This window comes from Conger conger, chromosome 4 (assembly GCF_963514075.1).
Source record: "Conger conger chromosome 4, fConCon1.1, whole genome shotgun sequence".
Taxonomy (NCBI): domain Eukaryota; kingdom Metazoa; phylum Chordata; class Actinopteri; order Anguilliformes; family Congridae; genus Conger; species Conger conger.
In genome coordinates, this window is record NC_083763.1 from 55,737,467 (window position 1) to 55,760,469 (window position 23,003).

Consider the following 23,003-nt stretch of genomic DNA (forward strand, 5'->3'; position numbering starts at 1 on the left):
GAGCACGTAGTGATTGGTAACTAATGAGGCGAGCGTGGGTCAGCCGTGCTCCGGGTGCTTCTGGGGACGATGACAGCTCAGACTGCACCCCGCGGTGGTCCAGCCACTTCCCTCTCTCCCCCGATTGTTTCAAGATGAGTTTGTTTGTCCTTTCCTGAAAGCCAACACAAGCCAGACTTCCTTTCTTCCCTGGGAATGAATGGGAATGATCTGCACCAGCAAGCGTAAACAAACAGGCTCTTTTCAAGGCTCCCTCAGACACACTTCTGATCTCTGGGCTTCTCTTCGCCGTCGTGACGGCCATTTCCCCTTGTTGCTGCGCTCCGCGCTGAAAGGGAAAGTTAACCCTCCCCCAGCTGAAGAACCGTCATGTTGAAAGAGCCCTTAAAACGTCCTTGGGTAATTGTGTTTTCACATTAAAGACATATAAAAGCGTGCGGTTGTACAATGGTACAAAACCGTATTCTGCGTGTAAATCTGATGGAGATGCGGAGGCGTGCAGTTCAATTATTTTCGCATGTAAAACATCGTTGCAGTAATCCAGCAAAATGAAAAAGAACCTTTTGAAGGATGTGTGAATTGCTGAATATAAATTGTTAATGCTTTCATTATTCTACATTTTAATATCATATTTTAATTCTGACATCACAGTTGATATTATCAATTTCAGTCTGCTGCATGAATAAGTAACCGAGAAATGTATGACAGAGAATATAAAAAAGCGAAATCTTTGCTTTGTTTCCTTATATAGATGGTGAGTCCACATTGTATGATTATACAGTACATGTTTTGTGACCAGCAGAAGCGGTAATAATTGTATTATTTATTATGTACTTATTTTTTTATTGTTCATTAAAATTAAATGGATATATTTTAATATCTTCCCCCAATTGTAATTGTAATGCTATTTTATTGAATACATTGCAATTAGTTTTTTAAAGCACTGTAAGGGGTGTAAAGAATGAACATTAACTGCCCTGGTGTTCTGTAGCTGCATTGGCCCTTCTCTGAGCACCCTTGTATGTAGCTCTAGATGGCAGTGTTCCCCTTTTGTGAACAGCTATGCATTTGCAATAGGCATGTTTCAAAAAAAAAAATCTCTACAATGACCTATGTGTTTGTCTATCCCTACCTATCTATATCTAAATCTACGTTGCATTTGTTTTACCTCCCCGTCTCGTGGAAAAAAAGCTCAATATTTGGAGTTTGTAAGTGTACATTGAGTGACAGTGGAAAACACAGCCCGCTCTTTGGCCGTTTATCTTGAAGTAGAGCAACCAGCAATCCTGAAAGTCAGTGTGTCGTGGCCTTGGCCATATCAGTGTGCACAGGAGCCATTCCAGACTGGCTTAACAGGTGACCTTAAAAGTGTTTGTTTGAGAACTCGCTGTAGCGTGCGTTGCACAGAATGGGAGTATTGAGTTTCTGCAGCGCCGCTGGCCTCTATAAATGCAACAAAAGAACAAAACGGAGGTTGAAGGCAAACCGAAAGGCGCTCTTTAATTTTCTGAGTGACCGCCCGTATCGTCCGCCTCGCTCCCTTTGTGTTGCAACGCCGCTTTTTTCAGCCGCTTGGACTCCGTGGTCAGTATCGCTTTTTCAGGAAACCGTATTTGACCGCGCTAATGTTTCTGAGATAAGCCACGGAGGTCTCATGGAGGCAATTAATCATTCATGTACATTTGGGTGACCGTATTACGTTTGAGCGGAATTAATAATTCCCTTTCATTCTGCGAGTTCAAAATAGTGTGTATTGAATTTTATAGATCATCGATTTACAGCCATTGCTCGTTATTTCTCCCCCCGTGTCTAATGTATTGAATAACCGCACTCTTCAGGTCTGGAAGCTTAATAGATTTCTCTTTCCTCGCCGTTTCTCGACTGTACATTTTGAAATTCATCGGTTGCACGATTCTGCAGAGTTTTTACTTTAAGGGCAGTAATTGAGATCATTAGACCACAAGCACATCAAAGCAAATTGAAACCAAATGGGTAATCCATTTTTTGTGGAATGGTACACTGAGAGTGAATGAGGGGTTGAATCCCACAAGTGGTTATGGAAATGTTGACAGGTTATTTATGCATCAAAGCCACAGAGGTCCAGGTGCAGAACAATCCTGGAGTGTATTTCTGCGGCTCCTCGGATCTGCTCTTTCTCCGCGAACCGAGGCTGTCATTTGGGGAGAGTGGGAGAGGAAATATCGGCGAGCTAAATTCGCAAAATGGCTATCGTTTTTCTTCTCCTTTTTTTGATTTGTTGTCGTCCCTGTTTTTCCTGTTGTCGCGCGCGCTTAGAAATGACAGATTTAGGCTGGGAATCAAAACCAAACTTTCATCTTTTCATCTGACATTTTTATTGAATGCCTCTTTATATTTCGAGTCTTTAAGCCCCTGCCAGAGACACTTAAGGAAATCACTACAGGGTTTAAAAGGCTACAGGGGTTCATTAGCCTCAGACTGGCCTGACTTCCTCAATGAGAAGGGGCCTGGTATGCTGCCAGTCTCATTCCTTTCAGGATGACAGATTGACACTACAAATCACAGGGAAAATGAGCAAAAAGAAAAATGTAACCAGGATTATGCAGACCAATGGTATTATCCATAGACCAGTGTACTTTTCCATGTTAATTATCTTTGAACGGAATGTAAATTAGAATTGCGGTTTTCTACTTTTTTTTTTTTCGTCAAGTGCTGGGAAGAAGGGTGCATTCGAGACTCGGGAGGGTAAATGTACTCTTCCATTTACCAAGACCGTTGAATTCAAAAGAAACCTTCTGTTAAATGGCTGACACTATAAATCTCAGGGGCTCCAGTGTTGTAGAACTTGATGAGCTTTCTTTGTTGTTTTGTGAAACCGGCCATCTGCAAGGCTAGCTCTCCGTGGGTAATGTTGCAGCGCTCAAAGCTCCGAGCACAGGAGCTGCTAGAGTTACGGTCAGTACAGTAAATTCATTGATTTAGCACACTGTTGCAGTTTCCCACTTTTTTCACCCTGCGCTCAGTTGTGATGTAAATATTATCTTACAGCTTGCTTCTAAGCCTCACACACATCAGTAACCACCTTTGTGATGGGGATTAACATCCAGCCGGGGTAGATTTACCCAGAGCCCAGAGAGGATTTGTGTGTCTCCCCTGCAGCAGGGCTTCACAGGAGCGTGGGGCCGGGCTGCTCGTTCCCAACCGCTCCAACCGCCGGGCTTAATGACCAGGTCCAAATATCTCATGTACAAGGCATGCGATACGTCCCTGCGCGCTTTCAACATCACGCCGAGAGTCCCAGGCCCCCAAAAAAGCATTAATCACAAATGGTCTGCAAAAGTAACACGGGGACTCCGAGGGATGAATAATTCAGCGTTGTAGCAGTAAATATCCCCCTCCATTTGATGACTTTTTTATTTTTTTTATTTTTTGTTATTCACCGTATTTTGTATTAAAGGTATGCTTTTTTATTTTTTTGAGCGAATGGAGGACTGTTTGAGACTTTGTGTTCGGTTTAGCAGAGAGCAGTTTCCTCAAGCGAAATAAATGCTTTTTGTATGCAAGCGTTTTAAAAAAACGGAGCTGTTATTAATCAGGATAGGAATGCATCACGTTGCTGTAGAAAACAGGGGGAAGGGGGTTGACAGCAGTGTTGAAATTGTTATCTAAATGCTCCAGGAGTTTCTACCGATACTGAGGCTCTGCTATGGGTGGCAAGCAGTCATTTGAACTCCCTTTTTAGACGGAAAGCAATTCAATCAGCGCTCTCCTCAATATGCAAGTCCCTTTGTTGCATTCAACAATCCCTGAACCATCTGGAAAAAAAAGAAAAAAAAAGAAAAAGATCTTCTCATCAGATGAATAATACCTTATACCCAGATTCACATCACTGACAATGCTACAAATTAATTTAAAAAAAGGCCTTTAGAAATTCCCCGACTGCTGCACACTTTGAGGAGAGTGTCACTAACGCAACAGGATGGGGCTGGCAGCCCCCTCACTCACGCCTGACACGGGCGGTAATTCTCAGTCATGAGCGATAATATTGATATTCCCTGAGAGAGCCCGGCTCACGCGCTCGGTGGAGGCTGTACTCCGCGCTGGAGCAGGGGGCAGTAGCACACTGCAGACGGAGGGAGACCCGACGCCTTCCCCCTGCCGTACCGAGACCCGCTCCCAGATCAGGTGACAGCTGCCCTTGTTCAGACAGGATGTGTGCCTCGGTGAGGTCAAAGGTCACGCAGCCAGCCTCTTAACGGCGCTCCCTCCGAACACGCTGCCCCTCGCCCTCGAATCAGACAAAGGGAGCGTTTCTGGCCTGCGTCGAAATGTGTTTTTTTTTTTTTTTTTTTTGCTTTCTTTCTTTTTTTGTGAAATAATATCTTTCGAATGTTTCATCCTTAGATCAATCGAGCTCCGAGTTTCGGGACGGATCAGAAGATTGACTACGACGTTAAAAAGGGGGTCCTGCTCAATGCTCTGAAGCTGCTGAACATCAGGTACCGTGAGCTCTCCCAGAACAGAGCGTGTTGTCTGCCTGTCCCAATACGGCACAAAGCAGCCGTCAGTTAAAACCAGCCAGATGAACTCTTTTAGGGTCAGCGCATATTAAAGTCGCGTAGTTCTCTGATCCCTTCATTTCATAAAGAGGACCCTTTGATGTGCAAGATCTTTGTTGTTCTCCAGTGCTAAACACGCAAGAGAACATTGTGTACATCTCCGACCGGGCACTTTATTTACTCTTTTGTGGAAAAAACCTTTAAACCCAGAATGCTAATGGACGGAGCGGGGAAAAAGCACGGGAAGAACACGGCGTTCTGCCCAGTGTTTTCCTGCGCTCCGTTTCGTCCGTTTGGGCAGGCAGTCTGCTGCATGTGCGTGTTTGTGAGCCTCCAGGTTGCAAGGGACACTGAGGAGAAGGCCATGCCGATTGATCATCGCAGCTCTGATAGTGCTCCCATAGTCCAACACTTGGCTAAATATAGACTACACTAAAACTGTGTTAGCACACAGATATTAATTGCAAGTTAGTATTGTGCATTATACATTCTGCAGTAAACGGTTTAATTGCCCCATATTGAGTACCAATTGCCTACTTGTTAATAAGAACAAAGAATGAGAAAAGCAGCCCGAAGCTGATAACCAAAACATAATATCTCATGCCACAGTGAAGCACTGTGGCTTGCCCTCTGCGTGCTTTTTTTAAGGGGCTGAAAAGGAGACAGTGTGGGCATTCATTAGACTTTCATTCCGTCCAATCACAGCGAAACCCTCACAGTAAGTGTTGTAAAGGTAGAACAGAAATTCCTGGGGCAAAACCAGGACCGCGTGTATAAATCTGAGGCCCTCCGTAACCTTGGAATCACTATCAAAAGGGAGGCATGAAAGAGACTATCGATGTGTGTTTTTGTACTTCTCCCGGGGCCGCTACGCGGGCCAGACCGGCGGTCGGGGGCGCGGGGAGCCGGGCCGCCTTCACTCTCCCTCCGTCTCTGTTCCAGGGCCAGCGATAAGAGGCGGAACCTGGCTCAGCAGAAGGCAGAGGCCCAGCGCCGGCTTTACGGACAGGGATCCATGAAGAAGCTCTCGGCCGGCTCCTCGGACTGGGAGAGGCAGAGGCACACGCTGGAGAGGAGGAGAGAGGAGCTGGTGAGCGCTAACCTCCGGCGGTGTCTCCGCCGTATCGCCGTTTCGTTATTTCTGCTCCTGGGTGAGGACGGGTCAAGGCCCGTGAAAAGGCTCCGTCGTCTCTCCGTCTGGTGAGCCCGTCCGAGTTTAGCCGCTTCATTCCGTCTCTTTGTTAGCCTTTTTTCATCAACCTGTGAATAATAAATGATTGTGTGACTGTGGGGCAGGTGCGTGTTAGTGGACTTTACACGATAGGGTGAGAAGGGAGAACCCGGGCGGAATGTGGGGGCATGTGCGGCTGTTAAACTGAAATCGGGCTGTGAAACTATAATTGGAGATATCCTGCAGCTCTCCGACAAATTGACCAGCTGACCTTTTATCTCATTCATTGTATTTGATATATTAAAATCAAAAGCTGGGGAGCAAAAAAAAAAAAAAAAAGAAGGAAAAAAAACATATGAATTATGAATTTCCTTCTGGCGTTAACAGACATGAGAGGGAGCACGTCTCGCGCGCGAGTGTCTCCGTGCTCCGTGTTTAACTCGCTCTTCATTATCGGGCACTAATGGCGGAGAACGCGCCGCTACGAATGTGCGATGGGTGGGATATTTATTTATTTCCTAAGTCCCCCGTACGTAATGGGAATGCACGCCTCTCTGCTTTCAGAAGGAACGGCTGGCTCAGGTCCGTAAGCAGATCTCCAGGGAGGAGCATGAAAACCGACATCTAGGGAACTACAGGTAAGGAGAGGCGCACCGTGGCTCCCGAGGGGCCCGCTTCTTGGTTCTACTTACATTTACAGGGTCATTTGTAGAGCGTTTTCCTCCCGGGAGAATAAATAACATTGGGAAGAATGTTAAGTCAGAAGAGTAAGTAGGGGAGAGAGCTGAAGTGAAATGGGGGTGATGCCTGCAGTCTCTTGTCAGCAGCTCTGAATCGTGACTTCCTCCGCCTAAACACTTCAGGGATGCTGCAGCAAAAAAAACCTAAAATGGAGGTGGGGAGGAGGGGGAGGGGGGGGGAGAGAGAAAGCAAAACAAGCCACGGCACAGCCCTGCGCTCACGTTCCTCTGTCATTGATAAAGCCTTCAGAAAAGCCAGGCAATCCATTTTTAATATTCACCTGTCAAAAGACCAGATGCCACTCCAGCTCGAGCGGGCGCTTTTCGGGTCTACCGGGGGGCGACGCCGCGTTCGTGCCGAACGCCATTTCGCATACTAAAACGTCCTCGCTGAGCGGCGTGATGCAACGGCTTGACAAGCGCCGTTAAGCCGCCGGCCCGCGCCGTGTGCGTGGCTTTAGAACGGGCCCTAAACCCTCCCGCTTCAAAGTCAGGGGCCCGCGTTTGATTTACGCACCCTTACGAGGAGAAGTCAATCTGCTAACTCGCCCCGTCCATTCAGTTAAATGGTGTTTGTGACGGGGAAATTGAGTTCAAAGAGAACCTCTGCATGTGGCCATTACAATACGTGGCACTCGCGGTATCTAATGTTTTATGAGTGATTTTGAAGACGGGCGAGCTGATGTAGTACCGGTACTTCAAAGCTGGGTGATGAATGTAAGGGGAAACCATTGAAATGGGTCAATTTTTAGCTGATGTAATTGGTATTTCTAACATTGCTGCCTCGTAAAAAAAAAACAAAAAAAAAAAAACAACAACCATGAAAATGTGCTGAAACACTAAGAATTCTAGATATGTAGGTCATTCACAGATTAAGCTACCATATGTTTAACTGCAGAGAAATGCTGTATATATTTGACCTTTTCCACATAGGTTGGCATTGCACATGTTCAGTATAATGGACTGAAAGCTTCATCTTTAGATCTCGACATAAGAGGTTAATCCCGTGATCGTACCCGCGTTGGCTGTGTGTCCGATTGTAGTGTGCGCACTCTGAAGTTGTCTGGGTTCATTGGCTCTGCCCAGACACACACAAACATACACACACACACACACACACACACACACACACACACACACATATCTTCCACACGAATCTATTTGCACTCAGGGCCGTTCACCTACGCAAAAGCATTGGTTCATTCGACCTTGCAGTTATTGTTTGTTTAGATAACTGTCATCAATGTTGTTTTCATTAGATGGCAAAAGCTTGTATGAGGTAATTTGGTGATCTACCATATACAGATAGCAACTGCAGTTCATGCTTCTCGGCTCCCTTGGGCTGAAAGATAAACATTACCCCAATTTATTTAGTCTCCAGCCCAGAAAGAGGCTCCTGAGGGCTGGTGTGAGAACTAATACATTAGTTAGTCCTCTGTAGATGAAAACACATATTTGAGGTGACAGTTACATTTATGTACAGCCGTTTATTGGAAAAGAGGCGATGGGGTTTGCTCACTTCCTGCCGGAATGAAAGCGAGGCTGGTGAAGTAACCATCTGAATATTTAACATGTATTTCTTTTGCCGCCTCTTTCTCTTCTTCTCCCCGACAGACGTATTTACCCCCCAGATGACAAGCTGCTCTTGGAGAAGTATGAAAGCCTGCTCTCCGCTGCCTTTCACACGTTCCTCGCCGGGCGAGCCGCCTCACTTCAAAAGGAAATGAATAATCCTCTGAAACGAATGAAGGCATGTACCTGAGACTCCTCTGGCTTCGGCGCGCGACGGCACATTTCATTTCTCTTCGGCGGAGAAAGCGATGCGGGCGATACGCTCTGGGTTCCACCTTGCGTGCGTCGCCGCGTCCTTGCGCATAGATTAAAAGCGTCTGTTGAACGCTGAAGACTTGTTTTTTTTTTTCTCTCCCTCCCAGTGCGTTAATGAAAGCATACAAACTCCCCCCTTTGTCTTCCAGAATTTTCCGACACGTTGGGTCCTCTCCCTCCCGTCATTGTCAATGTCATTGTCCTTTGGCTCAACTCCTTTCATTTATCATGCTGTGGAGTTTTCTGTAAAAAAAAAAAAAAAAATCTGTGGGTTAATTTGAGGATTCTCAAGGATAAGAGTGCTGCCAGTGCATAGCGTTTTAGGGATGTTGACAAGTTATGTGATGGTTGTGACTTGAGGTGGAAATTCAAGGGGAAAGGATTGTTTGTTGCTGGCTAATGCTGAAGGCTGTGTGATTTTGTTTTGGCAGGCGCTTACATATGGCGGGTGTTTTTAATGGAGAGTCGTATCTGGAGCACGATATTATCCATCTCCGCTGAGAGAGATATGGCATGTCTACATGCGATTCAGTGCGCCTGTAAAAGGTGACTCCTACTGGCTGTTTGGGCTCGACAATAATCAGGAGATTACTGCGAGCCAGCGCTGCGTTAGCCCTTGACCTTTTCCCTGGCAGGACCAAGCCTGACATTAGCGTTCCAGCTGACCGAAATCGGCGCGAGCCTTTTAGACCGCCACTGCACTTCCGCACGTAATCAAAAACAAATCTGTCCATTTCAGATTGAGGGGCCCCGTGTATTCCATCTGCCTTTGAATAGCGCCATCCCATTTATTCCTGCTTGTAGAGCTCCTGTAATCTCTGTCTTTTGATGGTTAAGGGAAAATTTGTTGGGCCATCTTTTACTCTCTCAGGAGGAAGATATCTTGGACCTCCTGGAGCAGTGCGAGCTGGATGATGAGAAACTCATGGGGAAATCGTCTCGGCAACGAGGGCCTAAGGTAATATGGGGCTCCGCTTGGGCTGTCAGCTCTCCCACTTTATAACATACTTTGTCCGCCACGCACCCACAGCTACAATGAAAAGACATGGTTTCCTACATCAGAGTCATTTCCAGAGGTTCTACATCTAAATCTAGTAAAAAACCCAGGAGTTTAAGGAGTGTAAAATGTATTAAGTGCCAAAGCAATACTGTCAAGGCAGTCTTAAACCGTATTAAACCTCCGCTAGGATAACTGCGTCTTCTACAACCACGGCATTGCTTTTGCTGAAATTAATTTGTGCTTGTCACTTTGGACTGTGCGGAGTGTAAGTTGATTTCTGTGGGCCTGTTGGACTTTGTCGAGCGCTCGCATGGAGAGATATATATATAAATATATATATATATATATATATACACACATTCCCAAGGGTGTATTACTGTATGAACCATCTGGAAACATCAGAGAAAGGAGAGGCGAGGCAATTTAAATATAGTGGATTCATGCCTTTGCTGTCCTATGCTACCTGGAGCAGCATCCGAGGGAAACGTTTGAATGCTGTAGAAAAGCGCCCTCCCCCCTCTGCCTCTTTCAATTGAGTGTATAAGCATGCGCCTGTGATCACATCCTGAGCAAGAGCTGTGTAAAAGAAAGCCAAGCCAAATTAGCTGATGAATAACAGATGTGAATGCTTTATTAATGCTAACAGTGTGTTCATTCCAGGGTGTGAAATAGACATTCAATTCAATTAACTTTCCTGTTGAAGAAATTATAAATTCATGCTCCAAACCAGGGCGGGAGGCTCAGGAGCCGTTTGGATTGAATTAACACGTCTCCCATCGTTGCATTAATCACGGCAGAGTCAACAGCGTCCCCGTCAGCCGCCCGCCTATCGCCAGCCTCTGTGACAGTGTCACTGTGTCACTGTCCTCCACAGCCTTGGCTTTGCTAGGTGATTGGTGTTAAAGTGGGGTCTGAGGGCGTATTCACTGACTGCGTGTTCGCTGACCCCATATACGCTGACTGCCTATTCACTGACTGTGTGTTCACTAACTGTTTTCCATGGCTGTATATTCACTGACTGCGTGTTCACTAACTGCGTTTTCCCTGGCTGTATGTTCACTGACTGCGTGTTCACTAACTGCGTTTTCCTTGGCTGTATATTCACTGACTGCGTGTTCACTAACTGCGTTTTCCCTGGCTGTATATTCACTGACTGCGTGTTCACTAACTGCGTTTTCCCTGGCTGTATGTTCACTGACTGCGTGTTCACTAACTGCGTTTTCCCTGGCTGTATGTTCACTGACTGCGTGTTCACTAACTGCGTTTTCCCTGGCTGTATATTCACTGACTGCGTGTTCACTAACTGCGTTTTCCTTGGCTGTATATTCACTGACTGCGTGTTCACTAACTGCGTTTTCCCTGGCTGTATATTCAGTGACTGGGGGCAGCCTGTAGCGTAGTGGTTAAGGTAAAAGACTGGGACACACAAGGTCGGTGGTTCTAATCCCAGTGTAGCCACAATAAGATCCACACAGCCGTTGGGCCCTTGAGCAAGGCCCTTAACCCTGCATTGCTCCAGGGGAGGATTGTCTCCTGCTTAGTCTAATCAACTGTACGTCGCTCTGGATAAGAGCGTCTGCCAAAATGCCAATAATGTAATGTAATGTAATGTAATGACTGCGCGTTCACTGACCCCGTGTACGCTGACTGCGTGTTCACTGCCTGCGTGTTCACATACTGCGCGTTCGCTGACGGCGTGTCGCCTCTCACAGGCCCTGTCGTCCATGCCCGAGAGCACCCAGACGCCGGTGAAGAAAGGCAGGGACTGCAGCAGCGCCAGCAGCTGCAACAACAGCAGCTCCTCCGGCTCGGAGGAGGAGGAGAAAGAGGACCTCCAGGAGAAGAAGGAGAAGAAGGTTTCATACGACCTGGGGGAGGACAAATACAAGCCATCGGAGCGTTCCAGTGAGGGCTCGCCGCATGCACCACACCTGTTAACAAGACGGTCCGGGAACCTCTTTATGACCAATCAGAGGGCCCCGTTACAACCGCCAGCTCTTCCTGGAGGTTCCCCGTTTCCCCCCTTTTTATATTAAAGTCTGTTATTTGAGATTCCTCCCCTGATGCCTTCCAGATGACCGCGAGGGCCTGTTAATTACAAAAACAAACTTCTGCCTTTGTCTCACACACATGCGCACACACAAACACACGCACAAGCGCCTACAAGCCACACACACACACACACACACACACACACACACACACACACACACAGGGACGCACATCCTTGTGTGCCAAGAGGATAAGAGGTCTGGCTCTGTCAAACAGTGCGCGCAACCTGAATTACAGGAGTACGTCTGGATAATGCATTTGTTTACCTAATTAATACATAAGACAGCAGAAATCGATCCTTTTTGTAATTGGAGGCGAGGAGGTCTGATGGTTCAGTACAATGGTGCTCTACTTTACCGGGTCACCCTGCCATGCAGTGGCTGGAAAGGCCCTCTCGGCTCACATATACTGTACCTTTAATAAGCTTTTTGATGTGTTCCAGTCCAGTGATCTGCTGGCCAGAATGTCTCGGGCACTCTGCGCCTGCAGTTTGGGGATTACTCTATGAAGGTGAACAAAAAAAACAAAAAACACTTGCAGCTTACCTTGAAAACTCTTGGAGCAAATTGTTCTGAAGCTTCTGGTTGAAGGGTGGGGCTAAGTTCAGTTTTTTCTTCTGGTTCTGTAGACAATGTAGGATATCCTCTTGGCACCCGGGGTGGGGGTGGGGGGGGTGAGGGGGTGTGTGTGTGTGTGTGTGTGTGTATATATTTTTAACACATTCAGTTTGTAAGTCATTGTTAATGGAGCGGCATATTCTGAAGGCTATAAATATGTTGGCTTTACCTACCGCAGTTACACATTATTGTAATTCTTTGTGCATGAAATGAGCAGTTTTGTATTTGGACAGTGACCTAGCGAGAGATTTTCCGTTAGCTGTGGGATGAAGGACGAAAAGATGATTTGGCGGGATTTCTGGGACCACGCGGTAGTGACTTTGACTGCTCTCTCTTAGAGTCCATCTGGGGGTGGGCTCAGCTAAGCTCGATAATACTCAATTTGGCAACGTCTCTCCCCGAAGGTTCGCTAGTAGAACAGCAAACACTGGCCGATGGTCAAACTGAAGGGCATTCAATGTTGACCTGCTGGGTAAAGTATGAGCTGCAGATGACTTTCTAATCTGAAGCATAGAGGGAACAGACTTGGCGGTCAGGGAAACACATGGTTCTGTGGTTTATAAAAGTCATATTTGATGTCTGTTGTCAAATATTTGATGAGGATTTTTACATCACGCCGCAGTTAGATGGTGATTTAGCCGTCAGTGTAAGGAAAGCAGCTCGGCGTAAACGGGCTTTGCGCTTGATTGCTCGTGTTGCCGTTTCATTATCTTGTCTTCTGCTCAAAGGCCGGGTACACTGGAAACCTCCAATCAAGCCTGTCAGAGCCGGGCCCTCTGCCTCTCCCACGCTATCGGGCCCGATCCGCCGCTCCATCTCCTGCCCGCGCTCCATCTCCTCGCTGATGGCCCAGTCGCCCGGCGCCGAGCCCCGCCCTCCCGCCGCCAAGCCGTCCACTGCCGGCGCGCGGCCCAACTCCGCCTCGCGCTCCCACTCGCTGAACCGCGGCGGCTCCGCCCACAGAGTGCCCCACAGCAGCAGCCTGGGGACCATCCAGGCCAGCATGGCAAGTGCCTCTGAGAGTCACACACACAGTGACTCATGCACACACACACTTACATACACACACACACACACACACACACACACACTTATACATACACACACTTACATACACACACTTACATACACACACACACACACACACACACACACACACACACATATACATACACACACACACACACTTACATACACACACACACATACATACACACACACACACACACACACGTGCACACACCCACACACATACACACATATACATACACACACACACACACACGTGCACACATACACACAGCCACATACACACACGCACGCTCACACACACGCATACATACACATACATACGCACACACACATACACGCACGCACGCATACACGCATATGTGCATACACACACACGCATATGCACACACACACGTGTACACACACACATATACACACACACACACATACACACGCACGCATACACACACATGTGCATACACACACACACGCATACATACACACATGCACGCACACACACACATACACATGCACGCACACACACGCATACACACATACACACGCACGCATACACACACATACACACACACACACTTGTGTCCAAACTTAAAAACTCTCATGCGCATGCACACAGGTACACACACATGTCCAAACTTTCAAACTCTCATGCGCTCACACACACACACACACACACACACACACACGGTAGAGTGTGCTTTCATGCTTCCGTGTTCACACAGCCGCACGCACCCACTCCTACATGTTTTTCTCTCTGAAAACTCAATTATTTCTTTCTCTACCAGTCCTGCCCTGCCGTCTGCTTTCTGCAATTATGGTAAAAATTGCGCTCGTCCACAGACGAAGCAGAAGCTGTGCGCCATCAAAGCAGTCGCACACATTTCCTCGTTATCCCAAAGAAAGACAGGCCACATTGTGCAGTATCACATTTCACTGTCTCCAGACGGCGCCGGCCGCCTTTTCCGACCGTTACCTCAGGAACCGAACAGGCCTGAACGATGGCCTCTCTTTGAAGTGCAGTCAGACCCCGCGCTAATTGTTGCCGTTATTCCGTCTTGTTTCTGAGCTCGGAACAGAGGCGGCCTCGAAACGGGGGTGAAAGCAATGATTAAAAAGGAAAACACGGGGGAAACTTTGCGCTAATTCATCTCCCCCCCTGCTGCGTCGGGTCTCTGTTGCTGCGTTTCAGGGAGAGCCGCTGCTGAACTTGAGAACTAAAGAACAGGAGGAGGAGCTGACGCGCCAGACCTTGGCCGCACTGAACGAAATGAGGATCCGCTTCCCTGGGAAGAATGAGGAGGAGGCGGAGATGGTCTTGGATGACGTGAGTGTCTGGGTCTGATCTCCAGATTCACCTCACACCGGCAGAAACATCATGTCCTCTGCCTGGGAACGGCTCTTTACTGACACATTAATATCTGGCATCTGGGAAATTAAGCTGATATAAAATAAACTGTAATTATTGATGGGTCTACACGAAAACGAGTGTGTAGGAAATGTGCACTTTCAAAGCTCCTTTTCTACTCTTTATTATTGATATTTTTGAGCGAATTAACCAAACGTTACTGCATAAAATGGTGCAGAATCTCCTGTGTAGCATTTGCTTGTAATTTCTTTCATTGATTTTTTTCCTTTTAAGTAGAACATTGAGATTTAATGCAGGCTACCTGATAACATCTCATCCATTAAGCAAGTATTGTCCTGCTTTATTCCTTCCTTTTTGGGGGAGTGCTTAACATCATCTGTACACTTAAGTAACTACAGTCCAAGTCGGCTAAAATGAATTATTTTCTTAATTACTCTGGGTTTCATTCACCTCTGTAGAGAACGATCACTCCTTATTAGGACCTGTATGTTCTTAGCGTACCGTGATTTGCCAAGTCTGTTAGCTAGTTGCGGGCTGAATGCTGTGTCCAGTAGGGCTGTATGGAAGGAGAGCGCAAGTAGCTGCTTTGTAGTATGGTAAATAAGTCTACATTGACCGGGAGCTCTTGACAGAGAATGGAACCGAGGAAGGCGTCAAAGATCATAACGAATACAGACCGCCTCATTCAGGATGAACACTCTGCTTTTGAATGTCAATGTCATTTCTTTTCGATGTCAATACGGAATGAAAGGAAAAGACACTATGATCCAAAACATGGGCAGCATTGCACAGGCCTCTCTGCCTCTCTCTCTGAACTTTAAATGTAGCTTTTAATTGCCCTTCATTATCGTGTTGCATAAAGCCCTATTGAGCACAGCAGCTACCTTAAATGTGAAGAAATCTCAAAATCTGGTGAGCTTTCGCTTTTCTTCCAAGGTCTGGTCTGATTTACCCTTTGACAATGAATAGAATAAAGTGCTTAAGTCTGACGGCATCCCCTAAAACCCCCCAAAACTATAGATGATTAACAGCTCGTTAGACTCCATTAATTTGTCTTGATTGAGTCTGCACAGAAACGCGAGTTTACTTTATGTTTTGAGGACATGATTGGCGGCCCGGCCGCTCTTTTGTGGTTCTCAATGCGAAGGCTGTTCCACAGACATTGATTTTGTCTCGGCGGCACTTCGCCCTGCACTGAGCTGTTGAATGCTGCGCTAAAGATATCCTGGAGATCAACAAGCAGATCGCTAGGACTTGTGAATGGAGGAGGCGCAGAGGAATTGTATGAAACGCCTGCGATCTTTATCCTCACATTTTACCATTCTTCCCAATAGATACTTGATAACTGGAAATATCATAAACCGAAAGTGGCCTCTTATTGGTTGGTGAAGTTAGACTCCACAAAACAAAGGAAGGTAAGTCATGTTTTTACACCTGCATTTTATGTTTCTCCAACCTCTAGTTAACTCAGGGTAAGGATTGTCCTTCAATGTGGTGCAAGATATTGGTGGCTTTTTAGTATTATTATTATTATTAATAATAGTAGTGGTATAAATAATTCCTCCCAACCAAATATTGAATGAAGTTTATCCAGGCAATGTGCTTCATGTTGAATCTTGACTGAATGTTACGACCAGGCAGACTGTCAGATAGTTTGGAGGATTTGCACAAAGTCACTGAGTATTGCATCAGGTTGTAGAGCTTTATTGAATGAACTTTGAAAGTAATTTGTTCTCTACCAACTCACGCAAATTCAAGCCAGTTAACGTTTTTTCCCCAAACACTTATTCGATGTATTATGTGATGCATTGATTCAAGTGCCCGTCTCAGTGAGGTCAAAGTCTGTTTTGAGCAGTACAGACGTTCGTCAGTATCCTATTTTTAGCAGGGGTCTGAGCTATAACATAACTCTGTTCATTCGAAATCTGAGATATCGGGTGCCCATTCCTCCTCAGTCTTATGTGGTTTGCAGAAACCACTTGGAATGTAGATGCTGGTATAATGAACCGCAGACACATGGGGAAGCTTACAGTGCCCCTCACACTGATTATGACGGGAGGCTGGTCAAACCAGCAGAAAGTTTACTTTGCCCCACATGCATGTTCATTAAATCTGGCATCCCGGTTGAATGGCATATCTCAGTAATTAGGGAGGAGGATTCAAAGGCCTAAACTATGGCCCTGAGCAAAAAGCGTAGGGGTAGGGCAAAGAAAATCTTCAACTGACCAGGAACTTTTGACTCAGTTCGCCTGAGACTGACACTCCCTGCAATTACTGGAGCTCTCCTTCTCCCCACTGCAGCTGGGCCTTAGTGCTTTTCTCACATTGTCTCCTACCCTGTTGTCCAATTCCACCTCGCACACAGCCCGGATAATTATAGCCAAGCCCTGCACCACCGCACAGAGGGACTGTGGCCACAAAAATAATAATAAACCTAGCAAGAAAGTATTCCCACCTTGATTCTTAATTAATCCATTGCAAGCCGTCTTTGTGCTGTACTTTTTTTTGTGTTGTCGGCCACAGGCTCCTATTTAAAATCCTGATTTTGGATCTCTCTCTCTCTCTCTCTCTCTCTCTCTCTCTCTCTCTCTCTCTCTCTCTCTCTCTCTCTCTCTCTCTCTCTCTCTCTCTCTCTCTCTCTCTCTCTCTCTCTCTCTCTCTCTCTCTCTCTCTCTCTCTCTCATCCATGAATATTTAATGCGGAGGTCTTGGACATCGTGCGCACGAACCTGCGCTCGGTGCTGCAGAGGATCTGGAGGGAGCCCGACGTGGACAGTTTACATTTATACCGCCTTTTCAATCGTGTCTTTAACCGCCTGCTCTGGAGTCACGGCCAGGGGCTGTGGAACTGCTTCTCCAACTCTGGGTAGGTCCCGTCTCATTGCCCCCTCTAAACAAGGCTGACACCCATGTGAAGCATTTTTCGGGGGAAATAAAGCTCAGCTCCGGCCCAAGGTATGCCTCTATGCCAGGGCCGCTTTCACGCACCGCGTCCTTTGAGCGGCGGCTGAATGAAGCCGGTTCAGGAGAGGCCCCTCCCCTGCCTCTATTCTTCTCTCCGCCGGCGTCCTTATTGTTCTGCCGCCGAGACGGGGAGTGGAGTCTGATTTCAGCTCAGCCGAAGCCAGGCGGGAGGCGTCATTATTGCCCCATCGCCATGCAACACGCGCAGATTCCATTTGCCCTCGAGTCGTTTGATGTGTACGTGTAAAGGTCCTCGGCAGATTGAAGTCAACTAGTGTAGAGTTGGACTGAGAGACAGACGACAGAACCGGTGACCCCCTTCCACTGTTACAGGAGACTGATATCAAAGCTGCCCATTAACGTGCGAGCATCCTAAAGAACAAGGGCATTTCAAAGCGCTCCGTTAGCCGCAGTAATGGTCTGTATCAAACGTGTGATGCGATGTCAATTACGTCTGAAACACCGCGCTGTTTAGACATGAGAGATGAGTCACGAGGTTGAGGGCTCATATTAACTGGCTTCCGCTTTGACAACGTTAGTCGTTACAAGACCCTTTGAAGTTTTCTATTTTTTTTGTCTTTTCTTTTAAAGCGCCCAGTTCTCTCCAAGTTATTTCAGCACTTCACATCCCTATAGATGTCCACGTAGGCATTAGCATAATCATATCATCTCACAAAGCAAACTGTGTCGGCTGCTTTTTTTATCTCCCAGCGAACCACTGTGAGCTTTTTCTTTAAACGGTGCTTTTTAAAAAAAAAGTAAAGCCCTAACTTGTCTGTGCAGGGGGTTCCCGGGCTGTGTGGAGCTGGCCCCTGTACTCGGGGCTGTAATTGACAGACGGCCATGTTGCCCTGCTCGCCTGGCGTTTCAGATCGGGTTTATTTCAGCTGATGAGGGTCTACATGCCAGGGGATTAGCACCGGTTCTGAGCGCCACACGCTGCTTGCGTTTAATCAGACCAGGCTCCGGAGGAGGCAGGCAGCTGGCGGGAGAATCATCTCCACGGGAGTGCATTGTCATGCGGAGAGAGAGAGAGAGCGAGAGGGAGAGGGAGACCACGTTTTAAGTATGATCTGCAGTGTAATGCGAACGTAAGATCTTAGGTTTCGCGCGACTCGCCGAACGGTTAAACTACCGGGAATTTAGCGGCCTTTTGACGGCGCCTTCGAAACACCCCGAAGCGCGAAACAATGCGGCCTATTTTCCGGCCGTCCGTACAAAATGGCTGAGGTTCGAAATGGCGGCGGGGGAGCGGTGGTAAGCCGTGTGTCTGTGCGCGTGCCGCCCCCGCAGGTCTTCGTGGGAGACCATCCTGAATAAGAGCAGCGAGGTGGTGTCCCCGCAGGAGCTGCAGTGCTGCCAGAGGCTGGTGCAGCTGTGCCGGGACTGCCTGCTCGTGGTCTACAAGTTCGTGGCCGACTCCCGGGGTTCGCTGACGGGCCTGAGCCCGGAGTGGGACGACACCAGGTGAGCGCCGCCCGGCTCCGGAAGGTTCTTGGGATGACACGGGGGCCCCACGCCTCTCAGCAAGGCCGCGCACGCGACGCTCAAAGCGCTCCCCGCGGTTTGCGGACGCGATGGGGGCGCTTTGAACAGGAGGTAAAGACCCCTGGAGTGCCTGACTTTGGATAAGTGGTCAGGTTAGCATACCCCCTGGAACTAGATTAATCCGATTATGAAACAGATCGGCGGCGGGCTGAATGACCTTATGGGAATTTGTGAGCGCGCACAATGAGCATTACCCAACGCCATTCAATTTAAAAGCATCTAAGTAAAAACATTATCATAACTGCCTCGCTGGGTTCTTAGTGACATGTTGTGGGACAAAGGGAATTTCTAACCACTAATTGTTAACAGAGGCTTAATTTAGTAGGAAATTAAAGTTAAAAGGTTTGAAATCTTTAATAGTACCACTGTGTGCCATTCTTCAGCAACTTGTATGAATGTGCAATACATTTATGTCTGCTTTTCCATAGACTCTGCACTGTAGTCTTTATTATAGATATGGTTATTTGTCCTATAATCATGGGGATGGTCATTACTGGGTAGTACTAAACGGGATGCTAATTTGTCCATCTAACCATCTGGGATTTAAATCTCTTATATGGTGGCGGTCATTTGTATTTTAATGGCTTTTATTATCTGTTATAACACCTGTCTCTTTCATACGCTCCTACCGCTGGACTGTGGTGCAGCTCACCACTGGCTGGAGGATCGGCCTTGGAATCGCCTTTTCCCACCTCGCTCCTCGACGCAGGTTTTCACAGAACCTTTTGCTTGATTCGGGGACAGCCCCTTCTCTGCGGCTGGCTCTGGCTGTGTTCCACCACTCCCCAACCCCTTACACACGCACGCGCGCCCATACACACACACACACCTGCACGCGCACGCACACGCAACCACACACACACACACACACACACACACACACACACACACACACATGCACACGCACACTCGCATGCACACACACACACACACACCCGCACGCGCACACACACACACCCACACACGCTCACACACGCTCACACACACTCTCACACACACTATCACACACACACTCACACACATACACACACACACACCTGCACGCGCACGCACACACAACCACACACACACACACACACACACACACACATGCACACGCACACTCACATGCACACACACACACACACACCCGCACGCGCACACACACACAACCACACACACACCCACACACGCTCACACACACTATCACACACACACTCACACACATACACACACACTCACACACATACACACACACACACCCACATGCCCACACACACAGACACACACATACACGGACACACACACATACCCTCTCACACACACACACACACACACACACCCCCCGTCGTCGCACGCCGTGTGAGAGCACTGCGCACAGAGGACCCTTCACAGTGTGAGCACGATCAGCGTGTCCTCCAGTCACCTCCCCTTGTGCTCCCACCGAAAGAGAACATCTCTCCATCTCTCTCCACAGCACTGCACATCTCCCCTCTGCCTAATGTTTTTAATTACAGTACATCAAGCACTCGGGACCAAATGCTCCATCTCCTCAGCCCACCCACTTGTGGAGCCGAACAAGAGTGAACTTTGTTATTTTTCTATTAAGGGCATATGCTTTGCCTTATTGGGAACGTGGTGCCTGATTACCAGTCGAGCCCCGTCCGTGCGTGACCCCAACGCTGCCCCTCGTCTCTTCACTCCGGCGTGCGCCCGAACCCCCCAAACTGCGCCCGCGTGCCAGCCGTCCTCCGTCACTGACTCCTGCTTCCCCGCACGGCTCTGCAGTCCGCTGGAGAGGGACAGAGGGGCTCGCTGTAGGAGCTTTCATTTCCACAGGCTCCGGCTTGAGCACCACTCAGCTAGATTAGAGGTTCCTTTGTAATCACGGAGGTCTAGGAATATGCTTTCGCTCAAGTTGAGGCTGAGCTAAACTGAAGCACACTGACACCTCCACAATAACTTTACCTGTCACAACTTCAATTACCGTGTCAACTCTAAAAGTCCCGGAATGCTTGCAATGCATTTCTCATGGTTTCCCAAAGTATAGTTTAAACATTTTTCAATGCATTTAAAAACATATAAAGAAGCCTTGCCTATTGCCAAGATCCATACCATGCAAAATTAGATTTCGACAAAAGATTAGCTTTCCCCATATTACTTTATTGCATTATTGCTTTTGTGAAAGGTCTTTGTCCTATTTGATGAAGAAACAAATTTCGTCAATATTTGAAGCGATTGTGTGTGGCAGCTCCTCTTGGATGAAGACTTTGAAAAAGACGCCTGCAGGAGAAACTTGAGGGTGTTTCATTGAGGTGGATGTAATGAGAGCGGCTTTCTCACTGGATTTTGCTAAGAAACCACCGGTGCAGAGTGACTGGTCCTCCAGGGCTCCAAACCAGCAGGTTTTTTTTTTTTTTATAGTCTCTATAGATGATTAAAAGACTTAGACCTGGGGAAAGAGTTACGTGGATCCAATTAAACATCATCCTGCAGCCCGACTTGAGTGATTGAAATTCATAATAAGCTGCTTACTACTGTGCATACAGGATTTCCTGAAAGACTGTAACCGAGATGAAGAGATACCAAACGCCATATGCTTTAATGAATTTGATGTGTATGTGAGTGTGCATGTTGTTGTCCATGTTCAACATGCTGTGGTGAAAACAGTGCGGTAATTGGGCATCACCGTAAATCCAGTTCACTCCGAACTAGCCTGAACATACCAAAGCGTTATTGAAGGCTTTGAGAGTCCGAAGAATTATAACACTACATTATTAGACCAAACAGGAAAAAGTGTGGCAATGGCAGGTTTTTACCATTTGACATATTAAATCCAGTGCAATCCAGTTCTGTAAAGACATATAGTACAGGTGAAAAAAATGTTGCTCCTTTCTACCTTGTTCCCCAATGAATGGTCGAGACAAAGGTAGTCAAGGTACATTTTAAGAAGGCATTTGACAAGTACCTGTGGTTCACTTGAGTAGTTTCAAGGACATTGTACTTGAACTAAATGAAGTTAATTTAAATATTGCCAACTCTCCTGGGTAGAGCTCTGTTGCAGATGATGACTTCTATGCGGTTCTTTTTTTGGTATACATAAAAGAAGCAGGTCTGTTAATTTGTCAGGGGGACATTTTACAAGGTAGACGTGGACTGTATTACCTTTCCCCAGAATTAGGACCGTGCTGAATTATGCTGGTAACGTGTATTCACTTAACTAAATCCTACATTTTCCAGGCACTCCACTTGAGTGTAAAACCCATTGGAAGTTCATATTTATAGTTGGACCTCTGAGGTTGATTGTACTATAACTTGTCCATTGTTTACATAATATTTGGACCAGAAATGGGGTTTTCACCATTTTTCAAAAGCACATTAGGTTATCAGGGCGGCTGCTGCTTTGTTCAGCGAGGACGTGACTGAGCACTGTGATTACTGGCTTTTTAAATTAATCAGTAGTGCTAAAATGAGCCATGTGGCTTGGAGCACTGTCCTTGAAGAACTGTCTCTGAATAACTAGTGATAAAATATGTTGTGGTACATCCCAGTGATAGTGACCAACTTGGTGAAAAGGATAAAATGTTCAGAGCATAATCACTGTTCAGAGACTGGGATGGTGTGTATTCACAAAATGCCCAAATTTTTATTCCAGTTTACTTCCCAGACATTACTTCTGGATCTGCTGCCTTCGGGCTTTGTAATAAATGTACCAGTGTTTGCAGGTGGAAGTTCCCTGTGTTTGAATAGGCTGCCAGGCTAAACTGGCCTTGGTGAGGCATCTGACAACCGTAGAACGATCTGCTATTCTGGTCCTTTTCCATGTAGGTCAGTAGCTGTCTTGTACAGTGAACCTATCTGTCCCTTTCTAGGGCTTAATTATCTAATCGCGCATCCACGGTCGAAAGGTGTGTCTCTGTACCATTTAGGAACTCCGACGCTTTCTATGCCCGCCACATGACCTCTAATCCCTCTCAACAAGCTTAGTCCGTTTGCCACCAAGAACTATCCAACAAGGAGCTCAACACCGAAAACGGTGCGGAGATGAAAGCGGAAACCTTACAGGGAGCTGTGCCTGGTGGTGGAAAATAGAAACGGCAGGGATACCGTGTCAGATTCCATCTCTGAGTTAATGTGGCCTGATCTGTGATTTCTCTGACCTTTATCTTTCA

General features: G+C 47.1%; 1 protein-coding gene across 4 annotated transcripts in view; it reads left to right on the forward strand.

Annotated features, from left to right (window-relative positions):
* Positions 1 to 23,003, forward strand: part of ttll7 (tubulin tyrosine ligase-like family, member 7) — a 60,039-nt gene that overhangs the window by 35,173 nt on the left and 1,863 nt on the right. For 3 of the 4 annotated variants that reach the window (XM_061239428.1, XM_061239427.1, XM_061239426.1), the window contains exons 10-20: positions 4,384 to 4,478; positions 5,481 to 5,628; positions 6,274 to 6,347; positions 8,064 to 8,199; positions 9,148 to 9,234; positions 10,989 to 11,181; positions 12,674 to 12,955; positions 14,168 to 14,298; positions 15,675 to 15,755; positions 17,046 to 17,206; positions 18,598 to 18,771. In XM_061239428.1, coding sequence (XP_061095412.1) covers positions 4,384 to 4,478; positions 5,481 to 5,628; positions 6,274 to 6,347; positions 8,064 to 8,199; positions 9,148 to 9,234; positions 10,989 to 11,181; positions 12,674 to 12,955; positions 14,168 to 14,298; positions 15,675 to 15,755; positions 17,046 to 17,206; positions 18,598 to 18,771 — 1,562 coding nt within the window. Of the gene's footprint in view, positions 1 to 4,383; positions 4,479 to 5,480; positions 5,629 to 6,273; positions 6,348 to 8,063; positions 8,200 to 9,147; positions 9,235 to 10,988; positions 11,182 to 12,673; positions 12,956 to 14,167; positions 14,299 to 15,674; positions 15,756 to 17,045; positions 17,207 to 18,597; positions 18,772 to 19,499; positions 19,562 to 23,003 lie in introns of all 4 variants that reach the window. The other variant, XM_061239429.1, reaches the window with a different exon arrangement.